At 50.7% G+C, this 22,722-nt stretch overlaps 1 protein-coding gene across 2 annotated transcripts in view; it reads right to left on the bottom strand.

Annotated features, from left to right (window-relative positions):
- Positions 1-22,722, bottom strand: part of TBC1D23 (TBC1 domain family member 23) — a 34,508-nt gene extending 11,786 nt beyond the window's left edge. For both annotated transcript variants that reach the window (XM_066599178.1, XM_066599179.1), the window contains exons 1-9: positions 22,564-22,722; positions 12,390-12,501; positions 7,480-7,585; positions 6,862-7,066; positions 4,910-5,033; positions 4,137-4,261; positions 4,005-4,051; positions 1,311-1,414; positions 1,077-1,193 (exon numbers count right to left, since the gene is read on the bottom strand). In XM_066599178.1, the coding sequence (XP_066455275.1) occupies positions 1,077-1,193; positions 1,311-1,414; positions 4,005-4,051; positions 4,137-4,261; positions 4,910-5,033; positions 6,862-7,066; positions 7,480-7,585; positions 12,390-12,501; positions 22,564-22,655 (1,032 nt within the window). In that variant the 5' untranslated portion in view covers positions 22,656-22,722. The remainder of the gene's footprint in view (positions 1-1,076; positions 1,194-1,310; positions 1,415-4,004; positions 4,052-4,136; positions 4,262-4,909; positions 5,034-6,861; positions 7,067-7,479; positions 7,586-12,389; positions 12,502-22,563) is intronic.

Genomic DNA, 22,722 nt, shown 5'->3' with positions numbered 1-22,722 from the left:
ATATAAGGGAAAGTTTTGATTTTCTCTCACTCATGGCCCTCGCTGGGGATCTCTCTCCATAAACAGCCATCCATAGCCCTCACTGCGGATATCACTCCATATACAGCCATCTATAGCCCTCACTGCGGATATCAATGAACATAGAGCCAACCACAGTCCTCACTGCGGCTAGCCCGCCATCTACAGCCATCCATAGCCCTCACAACGGATATCAATCCATATACAGCCATCCATAATCCTCACAACGGATATAAATCCATATACAGCCATCCATAATCCTCACAACGGATATCACTCCATATAGAGCCATCCATAATCCTCACTGCGGATATCACTCCATATAGAGCCATCCACGGCCCTCACTGCGGATATCACTCCATATAGAGCCATCCACGGCCCTCACTGCGGATATCACTCCATATAGAGCCATCCACGGCCCTCACTGCGGATATCACTCCATATAGAGCCATCCACGGCCCTCACTGCGGATATCACTCCATATAGAGCCATCCACGGCCCTCACTGCGGATATCACTCCATATAGAGCCATCCACGGCCCTCACTGCGGATATCACTCCATATAGAGCCATCCACGGCCCTCACTGCGGATATCACTCCATATAGAGCCAGCCACGGCCCTCACTGCGGATATCACTCCATATAGAGCCAGCCACGGCCCTCACTGCGGATATCACTCCATATAGAGCCAGCCACGGCCCTCCCTACGGATATCACTCCATATACATACATCCATATCCCTCACTGCGGATATCACTCCATATACCTCACTGCGGATATAACTCCATATACATACATCCATATGCCTCATTGCGGATATCACTCCATATACATACATCCATATCCCTTCACTGCGGATATCACTCCATATATACATACATCCATATCCCTCACTGCGGATATCATTCCATATACATACATCCATATCCCTCACTGCGGATATCACTCCATATACATACATCCATATCCCTCACTGCGGATATCACTCCATATACATACATCCATATCCCTCACTGCGGATATCACTCCATATACATACATCCATATCCCTCACTCACCTCTTGCTGATTTGCCTGAAGAATTTCTGATACAGAAACTGCTAAACAAAGAGCCTGACTGACGTCCGAGTCGTCTTTAAGGGCAATCAAGCTGCTGCCAAACAAATTTTGGTGGTCCTACAAAACAGCAAGAAAAAGAATAAAATTAAAGCAACCACCAGTATTATATAGACAAGTGCACATTATAAGATTATCACACAGTCCACGTCGTGAAACAATCAGAAGTTCATTCACCTTGCGAAAAGAAGCCGGAGTCTTCGTATAGTAATGATGAGCTAAACCGAACAGATCCTCTATGTCCGCTACCTCAAGGTTTGTTGGTGGACTTGCCAGGAATTCTACAATAAGACAGAATGAATTTTAAGAAAACCTCAATTTAAACATTTAACATAGCTAAATACACAGCGCTCCTACTCTAGTCTATGGCAGGGTTGGGGCGCTTTTACTCCATTGAGGATAACTGCATACCAGTCACCTTGCAGGGAGGCTCTAGTACCCTGTTATACCGCCTCTAGCTTGTATACAAGATGTGATACGGGCAGGTATGCAGGCTTTAGTACCCTATTGTACCGCCTCTAGCTTGGATACAAGATGTGATACGGGCGGGCTGGAGGCTCTAGTACCCTGTTGTACCACCTCTAGCTTGGATACAAGAAGTGATACATGCAGGTATGGAGGCTCTAGTACCCTGTTATACCGCCTCTAGCTTGTATACAAGATGTGATACGGGCAGGTATGGAGGCTTTAGTACCCTATTGTACTGCCTCTAGCTTGGATACAAGATGTGGTACGGGCAGGCATGGAAGCTCTAGTACCCTGTTGTACCACCTCTAGCTTGGATACAAGATGTGATACGGGGGGCATGGAGGCTCTAGTACCCTGTTGTACCACCTCTAGCTTGGATACAAGACATGATACGGGCGGGTATGAAGGCATCCGGTTTCCATATGGTATCCTGCAGCATATCGCTTCACATTTGCTGTAACTTAGCCTCTAGACCGTGCAAACGTGTTAGCGCCGCAGATTGTTCCATAAGGTCCTATTGGTGATAAGTCTGGTGACCGGGCAGCCACAGAAGTGTGACAATGTTGTGGGGGCTCCTGTGGCCCCCTTGTGTGTGCGGCCGAGCATTATCCTGCTGCATCTTGGAAGCCGCCATGAGAGGAACACATGTGGCTGCAGGATGTCCTGAACACATCACTGAGCTGTCATTGTCCCTCGTACCACTACTAGGGGGGACCGACTGTCGTATGTGATGCCCCCCAGACCATCATTCCAGAAGTGGGCAGTGTGCCCCTCCACAGCAAAGGCAGGATTGAGGTGCTCAGAAACTAAATCTGGATTCGTTGCTGAAGTCTACCCGGTTCCACTCTGTAGCGTCCAGTTATGTCATTTACGATACCACTGCGAATGGAGGCGGCGGCGGGTGTCAAAGGCCGTATATGAAATGTAACCCCTGGGGTTATACTGTGATGCTGGTGTTCCCAACATTATTTTGAGCAGTGTAAACTGTGAAGTAAACACTTGTATACAGGGCCTCCACATAGTGGGCTACACTACCCTATACAAAAGCATGCTAATGCATACCAGCTATCTTATTCCAAAAGGACACTAATTTAGCGCACTTTAGGTGGACGTTTAAGGCTCCGCCGACAGGATGGTATATTTTTCTAAAGTGAATTCCGCGCCAGAATCTACACAATTTTAGCATTCAGTTGAACACTATGGAAATCCGCATTGAAATTTTAAAATCTGTGCTGCAAAAAAAACAAAAAAACAAAAACAAACAAACAAAAACACAATTCTTGACACGGTTTCCACATCAGCCTGCCACATTGACTGAAGCTAAATCTGTATGTGGGACTGCAAGCAGATCTGTGGCAGAAGCCCAAAGACTCAACCTCAGATTATTGTTGTAAATCCATGTCAGAAAAACTTTCGGAAAATCCCCCAAGTCAATCCCTGTGTGAACGAGGAGCTATTCAAATGTATGCAAACAAAGTGAGCCTAGGGGCTCATTCACACAGGCGTATTGCCACCGCTTATTACGCAAGCGTATTTCCTATACGAGACTCGCAGCGTTGTGCGCAGACGCCCGTGTGAATGAGCCCTAAGGCTAGGTGCAAACTAGTCATAACTACGGATTGCAACAGAGATCCTCAGGCACAACTCACATCGGACAGACACCAGCCCACGTGCTGTCCGACGTACAAGGACATGGCATATTCACATGCGTTGGCCTGTCCCATTACTAGTCCGTAAAGCGAACAGGACATGCCGTGGGTTTTCATGTACCCCATTAGTCTGTTTGAAAAAACACTTATGCCTATAGCCTCACAGGCTACAATGGGGCCACATGTCGTCCGTGGATTAGCATGGGCAGCAAATAGCCCCAAAATACGCTGCCTAGCCTCAAGCTCCATTCACACGCAATGATTATCGCTCAAAATTCGTCCAAACGACGGCTTTTGAATGATAGCCATTACATGTAAACACGCCCATCGTGCACTTACCGTGTACTCTTCATTAATTGCTGACTTCAAGTCATCATAAAATCCTCGTCCCTGATAACAGGGACGGCATGCTGTGTTCTCCGCAGACAGCATTGTATGCAGCCGGCAGCAGAACAAAGCAGATGTATTTAGAGAACAGACCGCCCGCTGTTCTCTAAACACATGCAAATGAAGCTAGGTAGCTACTAAAAGGCCAATTAGCCCACAATCATCACTCAAAACTGCCAATTTCTGATGAATCAGTAATCATCTGGGCGTGTAAATGGTGCTTTAGAAGTAACAACATCTGAATGTCTAATAACCAATCATTTCCTTTACGTTTGACCGCAGTCACCTACATACTGCTACTCAGTTACTCTGCATTGTGAATATCATATCAACATACATCTCCTCCATCGCCCGCTAACAATCTTACTTATGAGTTCTTCTTTAGACTCCATTTCTTCCGCCAAAACCATCTCCCTGAAGAGGAAAAAAGCCATTAGTGTGAGATCAATACGGCTACCGGGCTCCGGTCGTCCAGCCCACACTCCCCCGCTGCACTTACTTCACATTGACAAGCATGATCAGCATCAAGAAGTACATGAAGAATGAGTCCGCCTGCTGTAAGTAACTATCCCAAATGGCGTGCGTGACTTCAACTGAGCAGTGATATGCGAAGAGGCTTCCGAACTGAGAAATCACAAACACAGAGACTGTTAGATACAGATGCAGGGTACAGTCGGCGTCCTCTCCGGCGTACCTTAGAAAGTGCAAGTTATACAACAACCATGCTGTATACTAATGAGGGCTTAAGAGTCTGGTGGGCACGGCCGGACCTAGTAGCCACAGCACTCTGACCTTTGATTGTAACCTACTTCAACCGTACGGCGGTCCTAGTCTTGTGCCGCGTATCTCAGGATCACGGTTTCTTCTGTCCTGCTACTGGAAGACTCCTCAGCTTTCACTGCAGATGCGCCACTCCACATCACACGTCTTGGGTATCGATTCTGGGATGGCCATGTTGATGACACAGCAGACAATCAAAAGCCAAAAGGGTGTGGTTTCAAAGAATCCTTCACATGGCTACAAGGCCTGGCCACACCCACTGGACTATTAAGCTCTCAGCATGCTGGTGACGGCCCAATATCGCACTCGCCCGCGTGAAATTAGCCCCAATGGATGAAAAGGAGGTGAGCGCTTTAAAAGGGTATCAGAAAGTGGCAGCAGTGTGGGACAGACTTCTATCCAACCATCTTGGTATTAGAAGGGTTTGGTCTGTTACAGAGTATAGCGCATGAACTGCGCAGCCTTACATACAAGTAGGAACCCGATAGTTACCCAATTAAGTGCATAAAGGTCTGGCGTGATCTTCTTCGTGTCTAGGAAAGAACACAGCTCCGGCTCGTGATACTGGAGAAGAAGCCGGAAGAGATGGAAGGGTTTTCCTTTCTTGTAGCAATCCCTAAAGCAAAAGAAATCTCACATAAGCGTCAGTCACCACAGATAACCGGTCCATGACATGATGTTCATACTGGGTGGCATCATAAGATAATAGGCTGCACTGCAAGGAATCACCACAGCTCCTCCAACGTAAGGGGGGGCATCAGGAAGGACCGATTATAGATACCAAGTCTTTGTTACGTTTTAACCCTTTCCAATCCAATTTGTATCCTGGTTTTCCTAGGGGGCTTACTCTTTTTCTGCCATTATACAACGGCGCTATCTGCTGGCTAAAGCCAGTACTGCATGAGGTCACACGTTGGATAGGCTCCAACAGCAGAGAGGCTGGCAATATACAGTAAGAGAACCCTGACGGACGTCTTCCAACATCGGAGCTGTACAGCCTTAAATCATAATGTCTTTAGACGTCAGACAGTGGATTTGAAAGGGTTAACATTTAGGAATTTTTTTTTTTTACTTTTCATTATCATGATGTATATTGTAAAAAAAACATCCCTGAAATCCTGCAGTGTTCACTCGGCCAATGAGTCTACAGCCGCTTTCATACGGCCAAGAAAACCGCGCAAGATTTGTGCACTGCGAGATACGCAAATATGAAGCCCACTCTTTTGAATAGGGTCATACACATTGCATCACGGCATGTCCAACTTTGAGCGTTCCCTTGGAATGCCTCGCATTGCCCATCGTATTCAATGGGGCTGGCAAAGCTACGCAGAGCGATGCAAGGTCTTCCACTGAAAACAATGGGAAACACTGTGTTTTAGCCGCAGCAGAGGATCACTACTTCCCCGAAGTGATGAAAGGCGTTTTTAAAACACAAAAATGCCTCGCATCCGTAGGGAGGGGAAAAAAAAAACAAAAAAAAAACAAACCGCACGTTAGCGAATGCGATATCGGGCCAAGTTTTACAGCCACATATAGCACTCACCTGTGTGAAATTAGCCTAATAGTCTGAGACTCTGTTCTGTAGAGGAAACTTTTCAGCAGTCATCTCATTATCATCACAGGCAGGATTACAATGAGAGGCAACACCAAAATATACATAAAACAGGATCCACTATTGAGAATAGGTGATGGTCAAGGTTTACCTCCTCCCCTCCCTGCACGTCACAGAGCATGCCCACAACACTCTTCCATAGAAGTATACAGGTGATGGTTAAAGCTTACCTCCTCACCCTCCCTGCACGTCACAGAGCATGTCCACAACACTCTCCCATAAAAGTATATGAGATTGTCACAGCTCACCTCCTCCCTGCACAGGTCACACAGCATGCCCACAACGTGCTCCCACAGAAGACAATGGGTGCATTCATCATTGCACTCGGAGCATGAAAACATAGAAACCAGGACTGCCGTGTGTTCCCTGTCAGCTCTACCAGTAACACCCCGCTGGCAAGTGTGCCCACTGATCTTGTAAGGATTAACTTACCCTGGGAGCTCTAGGACCCGTATAAATGCACTGGGCACATGCACGATTCCGAGGGTGCAATAATGAATATGTCCAATAGGGGATGGTCACAGAACACCTCCGCCCCTCCTCCCTGGTCAGGGAGCATTCCGGCAACACAGTCCACACGCTGCGCAAATCACCCGCAGAAAATCCGTGCAGAAACTGACTTGCCGAGCAGAATTCAAATCCGCGACATGTCACTTATGTCGCCATCTCCGATGGAACCTACACCTAATGGTTCGGGTTTGGGGGCAGGCAATCCGCGACTGCAGTGGAATGCCTGCTGCGGACATTCAGCTGGAAATCAGCCCGGTGTGAGCGCAGCCTATAGGTGACACATATAGGTGTAGAATGGAATGTGTAACATACATATAAATACCTTGGAATATACTTATTCATGATTGCATAGAAGCAATTATAGAAGTCGCTCCGGGACAGGTCGAGGTCCACCAGCGGTTTCAGAAGATGCAGCCAGCCGATGTTCTCATGGTACTTAACATTACGGGATTTACAATAGAAGGTAACTACAGATTCGACGTCCTGGAGGATGATGGGTTTCCTCTCTTCGGGGACTGGGAGCTGCTCTGAACGGACACAAAAGGGAGCGCAACGTGAGCACAAAAGGGAGCGCAACGTGAGCACAAAAGGGAGCGCAACGTGAGCACAAAAGGGAGCGCAACGTGAGCACAAAAGGGAGCGCAACGTGAGCACAAAAGGGAGCGCAACGTGGGCACAAAAGGGAGCGCAACGGGGGCACAAAAGGGAGCGCAACGGGGGCACAAAAGGGAGCGCAACGGGGGCACAAAAGGGAGCGCAACGGGGGCACAAAAGGGAGCGCAACGGGGGCACAAAAGGGAGCGCAACGGGGGCACAAAAGGGAGCGCAACGGGGGCACAAGCCTCTCATCTCGTCACCGATGCAACCAAATGGTCTTCAGGGAATACACACTACACAAGTGGGGAGGTGATCCAATACGGTCCCATCATCTAGGTCTTACCGAGAAGATTTTGACAGTCCTGATGGATGACGGACTGCTCTGGAAGATCTAAGGAACCGTCCCACGCTGCCAAACTGTCTCCTTTTCCTGCAACGTTTAATGCAATCTGCAAGAAGGAAATAAAGTCCGTCATGACTTCGCTCCCCGCGAGATCACCGACATAAAACCCATCTACCCAACAGCTTCTTCTGCTAGTGACTTCTGTTTCTGCCCCGCACGCTGTACGGGAAGGGTAGTACAGAATCTAGGTGAATGTAAAGCTTTAAAACAGCAGTCCAGATGTAAACTACTGACTGTCTATTGATTACCTATCCTGAGGCTAGGCGATCAGTGAGAGTCTGTGGCCGGGGATCCCCTCTGGTCAGCGGTTTGCTGGGCTGGTGCACTCAGCTCATGGACTGAACTGATTTATGCAAGAAGCAGACAGCTCTGTTCTCATTGCAGTGGCCAGAATTGGTACTGCAGACCAAGTTCCATTTGAAATTAACGTGGACCTACGGGTCAGCACAATTACAGTACCAATTTTAAACTTTTTTTTTTTTTTAAGTAATAAAAGTTTTTTTTTTAAATATTTACACATACTGCGTTCTGACGGGAAGTCTATCAAGACATGCCAGTCTTGACAGGCAGTCATAGCAGCCAAGGCAACTGAACCGTACCCTGCAATTTCATTATAGCAGGTCGTTCAGGACCCTCAAAAGCTACTGTCAGAATTGACAGCAGCATTTAAAAGGTTAACAGCCATCATCAATAAGAACATTGATCAGGACTATTGCAGGTGGGTACCAGCTGTCAAAGACAGCGGACACCTGCCATGTACGGATCTGGATCAGCTCTGGATCCCACTTCATACAAACCCCACAAGACCTTGAGATCACTGTACACCCTGGGGTGTGGAGTCAATGGGAACTTGGCCTGCAATACCAAGGCTTGCCACTGCAATGAGGACAGAGCTGTCTATTTCCTGCAGAAATCAGATTGGTACACAAACAATTTAGACCAGAAAAGAGCGGATTGGCAGGTATAGCAGGCAACAGACCACCACTAAGAATAGGCCATCAATAGTTTACAAAACCCTTTAAAATGTTGTCCACGTTCATATAAACCCAGATGTATTACAAGACTCCCTCAATAACACTGAAATAAACAAACAGCATTCATCACAATGTTTAAATGGGCTGTGCCAAGATAAACAACCACTTAGGGGGACTGTGGGCTCGAAGGGATTCACTGATCACCCTGAATCCCACTCTGCCAGGAGACAGACAGCGGTTACTGTGGCCAGTCTAACATTATCCATGCAGCAGTAGACCCCCATTGATGACCGATCATGTGACTAAGGCATCAATAGTAAATCCACAGAAATGACGGGTTTGTCCTTTTGGTGTGTTATCGTGTTTCCCCCAAAATAAGACCCTATCTTATATACATTTTTGCCCCAAAAGAGGCACTAGATCTAATTATACTTACCTAGCAGACTCGGTCCCGTTTCTCCCCGCTGCTCTCTGGAGCTCTGATGCGCTTCTTGCAGTCCTCAGCTGCTTATACAACATCACTTCCTGGTTATGGGATTCATAAATCCCGCCTCCAGTAAACGATGGCTGTGATTGGTTCTTCAACCCCTGCTCAGCAAATCAATGCAGCACTGGATGAAGCAATGCGATGGCTGCGGCTCAGCCAATTCATAAATGTCGCCTCTACAATGCAGTGGCTGTTGATTAGTTCTTCCACCGCTGCTGAGCCAATCAATGCAGCGCTGGATGAAGCAATGGGATTGGTTCTTCCATCGCTGCTGAGCCAATCCCATTGGTTCATCCAGCGCTGCATTGATTGGTTCTTCAACCGCTGCTCAGCTAATCAATGCAGTGCTGGATTAACTAATGTCATGGCTGCGATTGGTTTATCCAGCGTTGCATTAATTAGTTCTTCCACCGCTGCTCAGCCAATCAATGCAACGCTGGATAAACCAATCACAGCCAACGCATTGGTTCATTCAGCGCTGCATTGATTGGTTCTTCAACTGCTGCTCAGTCAATCACAGCCATTCCTTCCTGGAGGTGGGATTTATGAATTCTGTAACCAGGAGGTGATGTTGTACGAGCGGCTGAGGACTGTGGGAACTACGCCAAACCTGTAGAGAGCTACTAGGTAATGTATTTTTTTTACATTGTGTAACTAGGGCTTATTTTCGGGGTAGGTATTATTTTTGGGGAGGCAGGGTGGCATTATACCATTTTTTGTTATAAAGAATAGTCTGCTACTCTCTACAGAGTGATACAGTATAAAACACAATGCATATGGGACGCTATAAGCAATGTGCCCATTATATGCATTATTTAGTGGCGCAACTTAGGCTGAGCCAATCAGGGGGCAGGTCTGACTTACACCCCCTTCACACCCACTGTAGGCCGGGCTGAACTCCGTCTGCCGGGACAAGGTAAGTATATATATTTTTTTTATTTTAACACATTTCTGGATGAATTGCAGGGAAGGGCTTCTATATTTAAGCCCTTCCCGACAATTCATCCCATGCACGCCGGCAGCCCATTGCTTTCAGTGGAACCGGCTATAAGCATGTAACCCAGGAGAAGTGGCAGCGGAGTGTCATGCAGGCGGTGATTGTGCTTTGTTGGAGGTAGTGTGGTGCTTAGCAAAGGTATGCCATGCTAATGAGCGCTTTTCAGAAGTAAAAGTTGTTGGGAGGGGGGGGGGGCACTCTTGCCGCTATTGTGGCTTAATAGTGGGACCTGTGAACTTGAGATGCAGCCCAACATGTAGCCCCTCGCCTGCCCTATCCGTTGCTATGTCGTTCCCATCACTTTCTTGAATTGCCCAGATTTTCACAAATGAAAACCTTAGCGAGCATCGGCGATATACAAAAATGCTCGGGTCGCCCATTGACTTCAATGGGGTTCGTTACTCGAAACGAACCCTCGAGCATCGCGAAAAGTTCGTCCCGAGTAACGAGCACCCGAGCATTTTGGTGCTCGCTCATCTCTACTCGGGACGAATATTGGCAATGAATAATTTGGATTTTATTTATTAATCCAACATGTGATTCTTTCTACATCTAAAAAAAACTTGTATCAAGACGTAACGAATTTTAGCAGATTAGTGCAATGGCCGCAGTACTGACACACGGGCGTTTTGGTCAGATTGACCTCTAGCAATGAGTAAGGCTGATGCGGACGGAGCGGAATACGGATATATTCATACTCACCCAGAGATAATAGTACTATTATGGCGTGCCAAGGTAAGCAGACCACAGACCCGGTGTTGTTGACCACTGCCCTCCACCCGATAACACACATACTGAGAGCCCCCAACAACCCCTCAGAAATTACTTCTTCATACGTGGAAAGAATCACATGTTGGAAAATTCAATAAGCGCAATTTTTCATCGCAAATATTTTTAGTGCATATTTCATGCACTCAAAATTGCCCGTTGAAATAAATGCAGTGTGTAAAAAAAAACGCAGTAAATACGCAATTGCGCACGTAATATTGTGTTTTATTTCGTTATTGCAGGAGGGGAAAAAAGTGGCAACATCAGCTTGCTTGCGCAAAAATATGCAGTAAAAACGCAGGCACACGTGCACAAAAACGCGGCTTGGCACGCAGTAAAACGCTTGTGCGAGAGCGGTCCGTTCACAGCAAATGATCAGCATAAGGGCGAGCACCCACTGGCGTTTGCGTTTTCCGCGGGGGAAAAAATGCAGCGTTTTCGCCGCGTTTCCCGCGATTTTTCCGCGCGTTTTTGCGGCTTTTCCATTAATTTCCATTGACTTTCATGGGTGCATTAGGAGAAAAATAAGGACACATGTGCAACTGACAGTTCCTATGTTAAAAACGCAAACGCAACGCAAAAAAAACGCCAGTGGACAGGAACACATGTTATCTCTATGCCTGTGCAGGAAAAACGCAAAACGCAAAACGCAGGTAAAAAAACGCCAGTGGGTGCTCGCCCTCAGGCTGGATTCACATGAACATATATCGGCTCGGTTTTCACTCTGAGCCGATATACGTCGTCCTCATCTGCAGGGGGCGGGGGGGGGGGGGGAGAAATGGAAGAGCCAGGAGCAGGAACTGAGCTCACGCCCCCTCTCTGCCTCCTCTCCGCCCCATTTGCAATGAAAGGAGGCGGGATGGGGCGTGGCTAGATTCCAAGAATAAGCCCCTCCCCATTGCAAATAGTGCAGAGGGGTCCAGTTCTTGCTCCTGGCTCTTCCAGGCTCCCCCCCCCCCCCCCACAGACAGAGACGACGTATATCAACTGGGCGCGAAAACCGAGCAGATATACGTTCATGTGAATCCAGCCTTAGATCAAGCGAACAACGTCAGAGTTCGCTTGTTCAGACTGTTTGTACCGGCAGAGACTTCGCTGGCTCGTTTAGTCGCTCACATTCGTGTGACTGAGAACGCCTGAACGAGCGCTGCTAAAGCTGAGCGATTAGTGAACGACCCAACAATGGATTTTAAATGTTTAAATGTTTGGTTTTTTTAACCGATCTCGTTCCGTCTAACAGGGCCTTTATTTTGGTCCTCCATCTGCAACATAATTATTTCAGACGTGCAGAACTTATGTAGGGCGGGCCACGGAAAAGTATCCCGACACCATATTTATGAAAGCGGTCAAAAAAACACCACGCAGCTTTCATTTAACGTCACCAGAATAAGAAATGAAAGCCGCGCTGTGATTGGTTGTTATGGGCGACCGACGGATGTTCCATTAGCCAGCTATCATAACCATGTGGTGCCGGACGACTTCGCTGTGGCCCACCCTGACATTGGGTAACACGTACACCTCCACTGGAAGGCTCAGGCGAAATGTAACAGAAAGAGACGTTTCCACCGCCAGAACAGGATGCAACAACTAGATGGGACTGAAGGCCTCGGTACGACTTTCTTACCTTCCATACTTTCGCCCTGAGTTCTGAAGGGACCGGCCGCCCCTGTATAATATTCCTTACGGTCTCCAGGTCACAACCTCCGGCCTCCAGAGCCTCGGTGAGATCCGTCTCCCTGTGAAGAAGGATCGAAGATACTGATTAGACAGGAGAGAATACTGTAGATGTTAACAGATGAGTGGCCGAGTCAGGCGGGCGCCCTACAGAGAGGGGTCTACCTGACGCCAAAAGTTTGTCCAACTCTAAGAAAACCCTTCCACGCCAGCTGATTATTGGGCACAATCACCAGGCCTTGCAAATGTGCCGACCATAAGCCAACAAGCGGAGCAAATACTCATTTATAACCGATTGCAAGAAAGAAATAATAATGGTTGTCGGCACCCATTACCCCCCCCCCCCCCCCCCCCCCCCCCCCCGTGACTCGGAATAGGTGGAGGTGGGGGTGCAATACCTGCAGTACCTCTTCTCCGCCGCCCCTCTGAGTCACCAGTTCTAGACCCAATTTTCCACCATCCATGATGGCCACAATTTTCTAACCACCTGATGCTCACAGTACACTGCTCTCTGGTTGGCCAGTGCTGATCCCGTGGGCATCTCTGGCCAATTAGAGAACAGGTAGGGGCACAATAATCTAAAGGACACCATTCACTCGCCCAAATGATAGATCGTTTGGTGAAAACGGACCCCGACACTGCGGGGGTTAATTAGTCTTAAAACTGCACTAAACATCTTGGACTGACACAAACAGGACCTGAAACCAGCTGACTGTAGGGCTGGCGGAGAAGAAGGAGGGCAGGGGGCATCCTGTGTAAAGGCCAACAAATCTTCATCAGTCCTCGTTAAACAGCTACTTTCAGGCGGTGAAGAAGAGCCATAAAATCACACAGTTGCCAATAATCTCGAGGGGTTTATGCTGCCCTTCTGGGGATTTGTAGCGGGGATCTGTATTGCAATCATATACATTTCTGGTACATCCACATCTGGAAGCGGCTTTGATATCTATATATCCGTCCTGCATGATGAGGTGGCAAGCTGGTGTTAAAGTAAAGTACTCCCTTCATTTAGGCTATACTCAAGGTGTATTGTAGCTAGGCCTCCTGCACACGGGCGACACGGCATCGCCGCGAGAAAAATCGCAGCGATATCGCATTGCTGCACCGTGCGATATCGCTGCGTCTTCTCGCGGCAATACCGCGATTTTGTAGCATCACATGCAAGGATTTTCGGGGGGCTTGAAATATAAGCCCTTCCCTAAAAATAGGTTGTAACTAAAGTAAAAAAAGAAAAAAAGTATACATCACCTCTCCTGCGCGGTCCAGGGCACCATCACAGCTTCTCCCAAGGTCCCGGCACTGATCATCTTCTGGCCGAGATTGAAAAATCCCCGACTGCTGGAAGCATTTGCTGTAATTGGCTGCCACATAGCCAATCACAGCCAGCATTCGATGAATGGCTGTGATTGAATGGCAGTGACTGAACCATCGAGCACTTGCTGTAATTGACTAAGTGTCAGCCAATCACAGCCAGCGCTTCCAGGAGGCGGGGATTTTTGAATCCCCAGCCAGAAGAGAAGCAGATGCTCAGTGCCGGGACCCGGGGAGAAGATGCAGCCAGGCTGACAGCGCGTCTAAGGTGATGTATGTGCGGGGGTTTTTTTTCCTGCAGTTAGGGCTTGGATTATAGCTTTGACAGTAGATTTCCTACTGTCAAAGTTGCATCGCACGAAAACCGCATTTTCGTGCTATGCGATACAACAGAGAGGAAGGCTCCATAGGGAAACATGGACTACAAAACCTCGCACGACTTTGACGCCTGTGTGAAGGAGGCCTTATCAATCAGGTATGCCTAATTATATATAGGCGATGCATGCCCCGCGTCTGAGACCCTCTTAGTAAAATTACAATACATACTTCTTACTGGGCACACGACCCTACTGCATAAAGTACAATTCAATACGTTCACATAGGGAATTAAGAGGTGACTGTATATCACAGCCTACAGAGGTCTATACACGTGTGCATGGATATATTACTGGAAAGAGGACTTGGCTCATGTATCCGGCTTACCCGTGACAGAGTACATTCAGGCTGAACTAGATGGACATGGCCTCCCTTCAGCCCAACATGCTATGTTACACATCCTTCGGACCCTCGTGTAAAAGTGACCTCCTGAACCATACAAACCCATGTAGGACCAGAGTATGGAGGCAGCGGTGTATACCATGCATTACTTAATCTTACCAGTCACAACAGAGGGGCGCTAGATGCACAGTTTACAAAAAGTTTTACTTCGGGCTTCTTCAAATATAGTTTGCTCCTTGCAGAACAAGGTTTTTTTTTATCTACTTTCTCTTATCAACTCCTCACAATTCAGGATCTCTGCTTGCAGTCTTTATAGTCTCCTTACAGAGGGTGAAGATCTCTCCCGATCACACAAGACCATCACTCTACAATGGAGAGTCAGACAACTGCACAAAGCCGGAGCGCCTGCACTAAGTGACCGAGGCGGCTTCTCATCTTCTGTAGGGGGATTTTCACAGGCAGAATTCTTCCACCAGGAGGGACGCAGCTTAAAGGAGTTGGCCGGGGTTAGAAAGAATAAAAATGGTTGCTTTCTTCTGAACACAGCGCCGCCCTTGTCCATAGGGGTTGTGTGTGGTATTGCAGCTCAACTCTACTGAAGTAAATGGGAGCTGAGCTGCAATACCAACCCACCAAGAGCGACGCTGTGTTTGGAAGAAAGCAGCCATGTTTTTCCAACCCTGGACAACCCCTTTAAGCGGCCATTATGGAATTCCACACCAGACTCTGAAGGTCTAACAAAAGATTTTGATGCAGAATTGCAGACATTTAGGTAGCCCCGTGGATTTTGGTGCAAAAGTTACCGCATGTTATAATGTGACTTGTGGGCTTATCTCCTCCCGTGTAAAAGGGCCCTAAAAGAGCAATAAAAATGTTCCAATTCACTGATTGCCAGAAGACATTCTGAAACTGAACAAGTCAGGGGCGACACCAGATTCGGTTGCGTACAAGTTCCAGTGAATTGCTGCGATTATTACCACTGCAATACCCATCCGTTTTTGCGGCGATCGCGGCTCGCGGCCCCATTCCCAATATGTGGATTTTGCGGCCAATCCAAGACCAGATGTGAATGTGGATTATATCATGTGCGGAATATGTTGTAGATACATAAACAATGGCTAATGAATGAGCTGGTAACTCCCTATATGAGAGCAGAGCGCCACCCGGAGGCGCAGTTTCTGCATTCGCTCGGAGGATGTGGAAATAGAAAAAAAAATAAAAATCAATAACAGCTTCAGGTTTCATCCTTGATGTCTCCTAATGTAGGCGAAAGTGCGCTGTCAGCAAAACGGGACGGAGCGCCCGATACTACTCTGTACTCCAGCCGGGGACGAAGGGATCATCTTACTGAGAGCGCCAATACTGATGCTCACGCTGGCACCCGGTGCCGACTATAAGGATCCGCCATGTACACCAGTATAAGAGTGGCGCACCCGATCAATATCAGATCCCCGGACTGACAGACGGCAGCGCTCTGCAGCCTTTTCTAACAAGTCGGATATCTATTGGATCATTTTGGGACCATGTAGTGACAATCTATAGTAAATCCACTAGGATCCCGCTGTCCGAGGGCTGCGTAGGCATTCCACGACGTAACGGCCCGTTCCCAAGGGCGGATCTTTATTCCGGATTTTTTGCTGCCTGAATTCAAAGAGCACAAAGACCCCACTGAATTCAATTGGGGTATTCAGCGTAGCGGACAAGCATTAGCATCCGTGTTCACTGGAGGTGATAGCAGTACTCGGTGGAGCGCCACATCCTCTTCCCCACAGCATCTGGCACATTGTTAGTCCCATCCACTCGAATGGGCTGTCCAGCAGTACCAGACATGGCCACAAGTCCATTGATGGTGCTGTGTCGACTACTGCAATGAGTGGGTTACAAGATTTGTTGGATCAGCAAGGAACATCCGTTCTGCTGACTGGTGGGTGTCCCAAGGCGAGACCCGCACCAAGCACACATTTCCTGCCTAGGCAAGACCCCTTACCCTGTACTTCATACCTACACCTGACCCCAATTATCTCTGCCCTCCTAGATAGCGCCATGACTAGGCACCCGCTAATTCATACAAAAGCATTCTACCTGTGGTGCCCGCTGCTCTTGCATCTATTTCCCCTGTATCTCAGTATGGCCGCCTGCACACGGGTGGAAATTCCGTGGCGGGATTTCCCGCGGAATTTCCGCTGCTGGAAGCCTGCATAGGATTGCGTTAACAGACGCAATCCTATGCAGAAAGGCCGCGAGCCCCGCACAGAAATGTCACTCAACCGCCGCCGGCTCCGGTCTGCGCATGCGCCGGCTGCCCGGCAGCCGGCACATGAAAGAGCCGGAGCGAGTACGCGCTGGTCCCTGCAGGTGCTCGGGTCAGGTCCCGTGGCGAGAATCCTCGCCACCGGATCCGACCCGCCCGTCTGCAGGCGGCCTATCAGTAGGACCCCCGGCACACTAGCGGGTTTTTTTTCCCATCGTAATCTGTTTAAAAAAACTAAACAAAAATCAAAAACACAGGCGCTTAATGCTGTGCCGTCCATCGCACTACTGAGTTTTCCCATGCCAATCAAAACTGGCGCTCGATGAACCAATCACAGCCATTCAATGATGTCCTTCAATGAAAGGCTGTAATTGGTTCATCGAGCGCTGGCTCTGATTGGTTCGGGAGTGCTGCCTGAGCCAATCAGAGCAATTGCTTGCTGGAGGCGGGGTATTCAAGCCCCGTCACCAGCAAGGGATGCTTCGTCGGCATTCAGGACAACACAGAAGCCTGCTGGAGCGCCACAGACAGTGCGAGGGACCCGGACCGCGCCTGCTAGGCAAGTATTGCTTACAACAGGCCCCCCCCTCTTATGACATTAGACCTCTTGGTTCCTGATGAGTTGTAGGTCCAGACTAAAACGCGTGGAACCACCTTGTAACTCCTCATTTAGTCTGCATGATTGGATCCCCTTTTGGGAAGCTGTTACCCATGCTTTGGACTCTGATGCACTTTTTGGAGTTCCTTAAAGCCAATTATCTCCTTCCTGCTCTGACTGGAGAAATCTGCTGTTTGGTTACTTCAGCGGGGTTCATCCATCCAACAGGCAGAATCGGTATAAGTCATGGTTCTAGGTTCTCTCTGATACAGCTCTGCTCCACATTACAGGTTGGACTGAGGTGCAGGAGTGGAAATTTGGACAACCAGGGCCACATGCTTGGGATCTCTGGTTGCTTAGGCTGTCATTACCCGTATACCTTGAGAGGTGTATGGCCAACACTTCCATCTTTCTAGATTTTTTTTTACCCATTCTGGAAAGTCTACAGTGTAGCCCACGTTGCTGCACATCTGTGCCATCTTGTCTGTTTGCCTTACTAGTCCATAGCCCAGGGCTTTTAATGATGGATTAATAAAGATTTAGTTTTAGGGCACTTTTTCTGTGAATGGGCTTTCCAGTAATTTGAATTCCCTCTGCACCAGTGAATTCTTTGCATCCACGCTAGAGGCAGTACAACAGGGTACTAGAGCCTCCACGCCCCCCGTATCACATCTTGTATCCAAGCTAGAGGCGGTACAGCAGGGTGCTAGAGCCTCTATGCCCAACTGTATCACATCTTGTATCCAACCTAGAGGCAGTACAAGAGGGTACTAGAGACACCATGCCCACCTGTATCACATCTTGTATCCAAGCTAGAAGCGGTACAACAGGGTACTAGAGCCTCTATGCCCGTATCACATCTTGTATCCAAGCTAGAGGCGGTACAACAGGGTACTAGAGCCTCTATGCCCTCCGTATCACATCTTGCATCCAAGCTAGAGGCGGTACAACAGGGTACAAGAACCTCCATGCCCCCCGTATCACATCTTGTATCCAAGCTAGAGGGGTACAACAGGGTACTAGAGTCTCCATGCCCGCCCGTATCACATCTTGCATCCAAGCTAGAGGCGGTACAACAGGGTACTAGAGCCTCCATGCCCACCAGTATCACATCTTGTATCCAGGCTAGAGGGGTACAACAGGGTACAAGAACCTCCATGCCCCCCGTATCACATCTTGTATCCAGGCTAGAGGGGTACAACAGGGTACAAGAACCTCCATGCCCCCCGTATCACATCTTGTATCCAAGCTAGAGGGGTACAACAGGGTACTAAAGCCTCCATGCCCCCCGTATCACATCTTGTATCCAAGCTAGAGGCGACCCAACAAGGGGGCAGTTCTCCACAATAAATGATGCTTTTGCTCTGATACTGTAATCACTTATAACAATGTTACAATCACAGAGAAGGTTTCCTTCCATCCGACATCTTCTGGGGGGGGGGGGGTGGGGGGGGGGGACGGCTCTGACAAGGAATACATATTATTATAGGATTCCGTTTTTACGGATCTTTTCCTCCCCGATCCCGCTGGTTCTCTGATGTCACGGCCGTCAGTGTGTTACAAGTAATAACCGATTACCCATATAAGTAGATCACATTTGGTTGTAACCTTCATCATTAGGTAACTTATCCGCATCCAAATCCCATAAGTAGCTTCTGCAATGCGAGCGGCCATGATCAACCCGAGAGACAGGAATAACCCAGCAGCTCGTCTCCATCCCTACCGGGCCGGGGATCGGCGAGCCGAGGGCTCCTTTATCGGTCAACTGCTGCGGAAACGAAGGGACGGTCGCCGACCGATCAGTTATAGGCGGTGACATCAGTGATGAGGAACATGTTGGGAAAGGAGACAATGTATTGGCAAGGACAACCTGCCCATGTGAACAAGCCCCTCCTGCGTTACACGCATCGCCGTTACCAAAATCAGGTTCTATATCTCGGCCATCATTTATATGGACGTCGATGACCCTCGTAGCCCACTGGCGACTAGAAGTCAGTATATACTGTATACACTGCCAAGAGATTAACACTTTAATTTCCGCATACCGGACGGTTAAACGTCCCCAGTAAACCCCTCGCCCCCCTTCTCCGCAGCGTTGAGACGTGAGACGTGAGACGCGCTTCCTTCCATCCTGAGACGTCTCCAGCATTTCCTCAGTAGAGAACATCTTGTTTCCCAGCGTCCAGGAGCGTCTACACACCTGTGCTATGGAATACTAACCCCCAGGTGCAGAGGTTCATCAGACGTGCTGTTGTCTCGCAGACATCAACCAATCCTCTTGCATAGGAATAAGCTGTGGTCTCGCTCACCTGTAGAGGACTTTGAACGCAGTCATTCCCCCGACGTTACCGCTCAGACACGTCCTGGGAAGAGCTGACGGAGCCGTAACTCCTCGCCCGCCGCAGGAACAATAAACGTTCTCTCACCCAGCGAGAATTTAGGGAATTTGTGGCCGTCAGAAAAATGTTAATGATTCATGTTTATGACTCGATATAAAGCCAGGTAGTAAGCATAGAACATAGGTGCGTAGAGACCGGCGCCGCGGCTAGAGCGCCCACTGGGGTTACGGCGCGGTAACGGAACTGCGCTGTGTAACAATTGCTGAGTAGATGATCGCCGCGGAGGATCTGCGCGCACCGAGCCGGCCGCGGTCTACGTCAGGATGACTCCAATAAGACACGCTGATGGAAGGCTCATTCACATCTGCGCTAGGGGTTTCCGTTTTTCTGCTTTTTTTTTTAAAGCTGACATCAGCTACAATGATCCCTAACGGTAAAGAAACGCACAGCGGTATGTGGTAGACAATGCGGAACACTCGCCGATCCTCCGCCGTGCCCGAAAGACGCGCCAGAAGATCGCTCTGGAAAAGAAGTGATGGGAGGCGTATTTGCAAGAAAAATGGCTCACATCCGGTAAAAAATGCACATCTGTGTGTAGGCAGCCTACGGCAGGGGGGCCCGCTCATTATCACTGGGGGCCACATCAGCCTTATGGTTGCCTTCAAAATGCAGATTGTAGAACTGTATAGCCATCGGGACCCGCCCCCGCGGCAGTCCCGGTAGCCATCGGGACCCGCCCCCGCGGCAGTCCCGGTAGCCATCGGGACCCGCCCCCGCGGCAGTCCCGGTAGCCATCGGGACCCGCCCCCGCGGCAGTCCAATCAGTAATAGTGACAGCATTATAGTCAGCATCCCCATAATTGGCATTCCATCTGTTTCTACACGCCAGCTCTGAGAACATTCCTGACGGTTGACCAGCTGTTCAGCTGGTTTCAGTTTATAAAGCCGCCAGCATCTCGCAGAACACATGGCACTCGCCATAGACGGGTTTATGTCTGGCGACAGTCCCATATAGTGAGACACAGAGGTGTCCCAGCACCCGTACCACGCTGCAGGCACAGGTCGGGCGCATCTGCTCTAACCTGGCGCTGATAGACTCAACATGGATCCATCATACAGCCATGAGCGGAAGACCCGGACAGCCCAAATTAGCACAATAACCAACGCGCTTCAGAGCTGGACTTTGAGCCAAGGTGTCGGCCGTCATCCGGGAAGTAGCGCTGTATATCAGAGGCTGGTTGGCAGGAGAGCATGGTGTCTGATCCCCATTGTTTCCCGGGTCACGAGCAGAACTGAGAGATCCAGCTGTAACCAGTGCACAGCGGAGGGTGAACGGAGCGAGCGGGGCGCCGTGGACCACCTAGGCCAAACGCCTCCCGCCGGCAGCCCGTCTGGCTCCAAAACCCTTGTACTACTTGTCTGTTTTGACCCAAAGCCTGACGCCGATGGACTACCTGAACCCGACCCCTACAGGTCTGCCTAGATAAGATACCAGAGAGCCCCTGTAGAGCCAAAGCCTGGCGCTGCCGCCTCTCACGCCGCCTCCCGGTTGCCACCTCTCCCGCCATACACAATGCCCCCTGGCTGCCACGGCTCCAGCGGCACTTAATGCCCCCCAGTTGCCACGGCTCCCGCCGCACCCGATGCCCGCCGGCTGCCCCCTCTCCCGCCGCACCCGATGCCCGCCGGCTGCCCCCTCTCCCGCCGCACCCGATGCCCGCCGGCTGCCCCCTCTCCCGCCGCACCCGATGCCCGCCGGCTGCCCCCTCTCCCGCCGCACCCGATGCCCCCCGGCTGCCCCCTCTCCCGCCGCACCCGATGCCCGCCGGCTGCCCCCTCTCCCGCCGCACCCGATGCCCGCCGGCTGCCCCCTCTCCCGCCGCACCCGATGCCCTCCGGCTGCCCCCTCTCCCGCCGCACCCGATGCCCGCCGGCTGCCCCCTCTCCCGCCGCACCCGATGCCCCCCGGCTGCCCCCTCTCCCGCCGCACCCGATGCCCCCCGGCTGCCCCCTCTCCCGCCGCACCCGATGCCCCCCGGCTGCCCCCCTCTCCCGCCGCATCAGATGCCCCCCGGCTGCCCCCTCTCCCGCCGCATCAGATGCCCCCCGGCTGCCCCCTCTCCCGCCGCATCAGATGCCCCCCGGCTGCCCCCTCTCCCGCCGCATCGATGCCCCCCCCCCCCGGCTGCCCCCTCTCCCGCCGCATCCGATGCCCCCCCCGGCTGCCCCCTCTCCCGCCGCATCCGATGCCCCCCCGGCTGCCCCCTCTCCCGCCGCACCGGCTGCCCCCTCTCCCGCCGCACCCGATGCCTCCTGGTTGCCACCTCTTCCTCTGCACCAGATGCCCCCCGGCTGCCACCTCTTCCTCCGCACCAGATGCCCCCCGGCTGCCACCTCTTCCTCCGCACCAGATGCCCCCCGGCTGCCACCTCTTCCTCCGCACCAGATGCCCCCCGGCTGCCACCTCTTCCTCCGCACCGGATGCCCCCCCGGCTGCCACCTCTTCCTCCGCACCGGATGCCCCCCCGGCTGCCACCTCTTCCTCCGCACCGGATGCCCCCCCGGCTGCCACCTCTTCCTCCGCACCGGATGCCCCCCCCGGCTGCCACCTCTTCCTCCGCACCGGATGCCCCCGGCTGCCACCTCTTCCTCCGCACCGGATGCCCCCCCAGTTGCCTTGGCTCCCAGTATGGGAGAACTTCCCAAATGTTGTAGTTAAGTGTCTGTCCAGCAGGATGCCCGGGGGGCACCCTGCACGGGGCAACACCGGGTTCTATGCCATCACTGCTGCCCTCCCGGCTGGCACATCCTCCCCTCCATTCCCCCAGCAGCTGCACGTCCGGGTCCCATGACCAGCCTCTCCCGGAACTGTTCTCCCCCCAGCAGTCCGCAGCCCCTTCCCTCTCACCAGGTGTCGGTCTCCTCCTCGTCTCCGGCTCCCGGGGAGGACAGCGGCGGGGAGGGGGAGGACAGCGGAGACGGCTCCCCGGGATCAGCCATCTTTCGGTGTTGACGTTCCACGTCACTCAGCCGTAAAGCACTGAAGAGAACAGCGCCGGCCGCGGAG

Source organism: Eleutherodactylus coqui, chromosome 4 (assembly GCF_035609145.1).
Source record: "Eleutherodactylus coqui strain aEleCoq1 chromosome 4, aEleCoq1.hap1, whole genome shotgun sequence".
In the NCBI taxonomy this organism is placed as follows: domain Eukaryota; kingdom Metazoa; phylum Chordata; class Amphibia; order Anura; family Eleutherodactylidae; genus Eleutherodactylus; species Eleutherodactylus coqui.
Note: the sequence above shows the minus strand (reverse complement) of the source record. Positions and strands in the feature narration are given on the sequence as shown.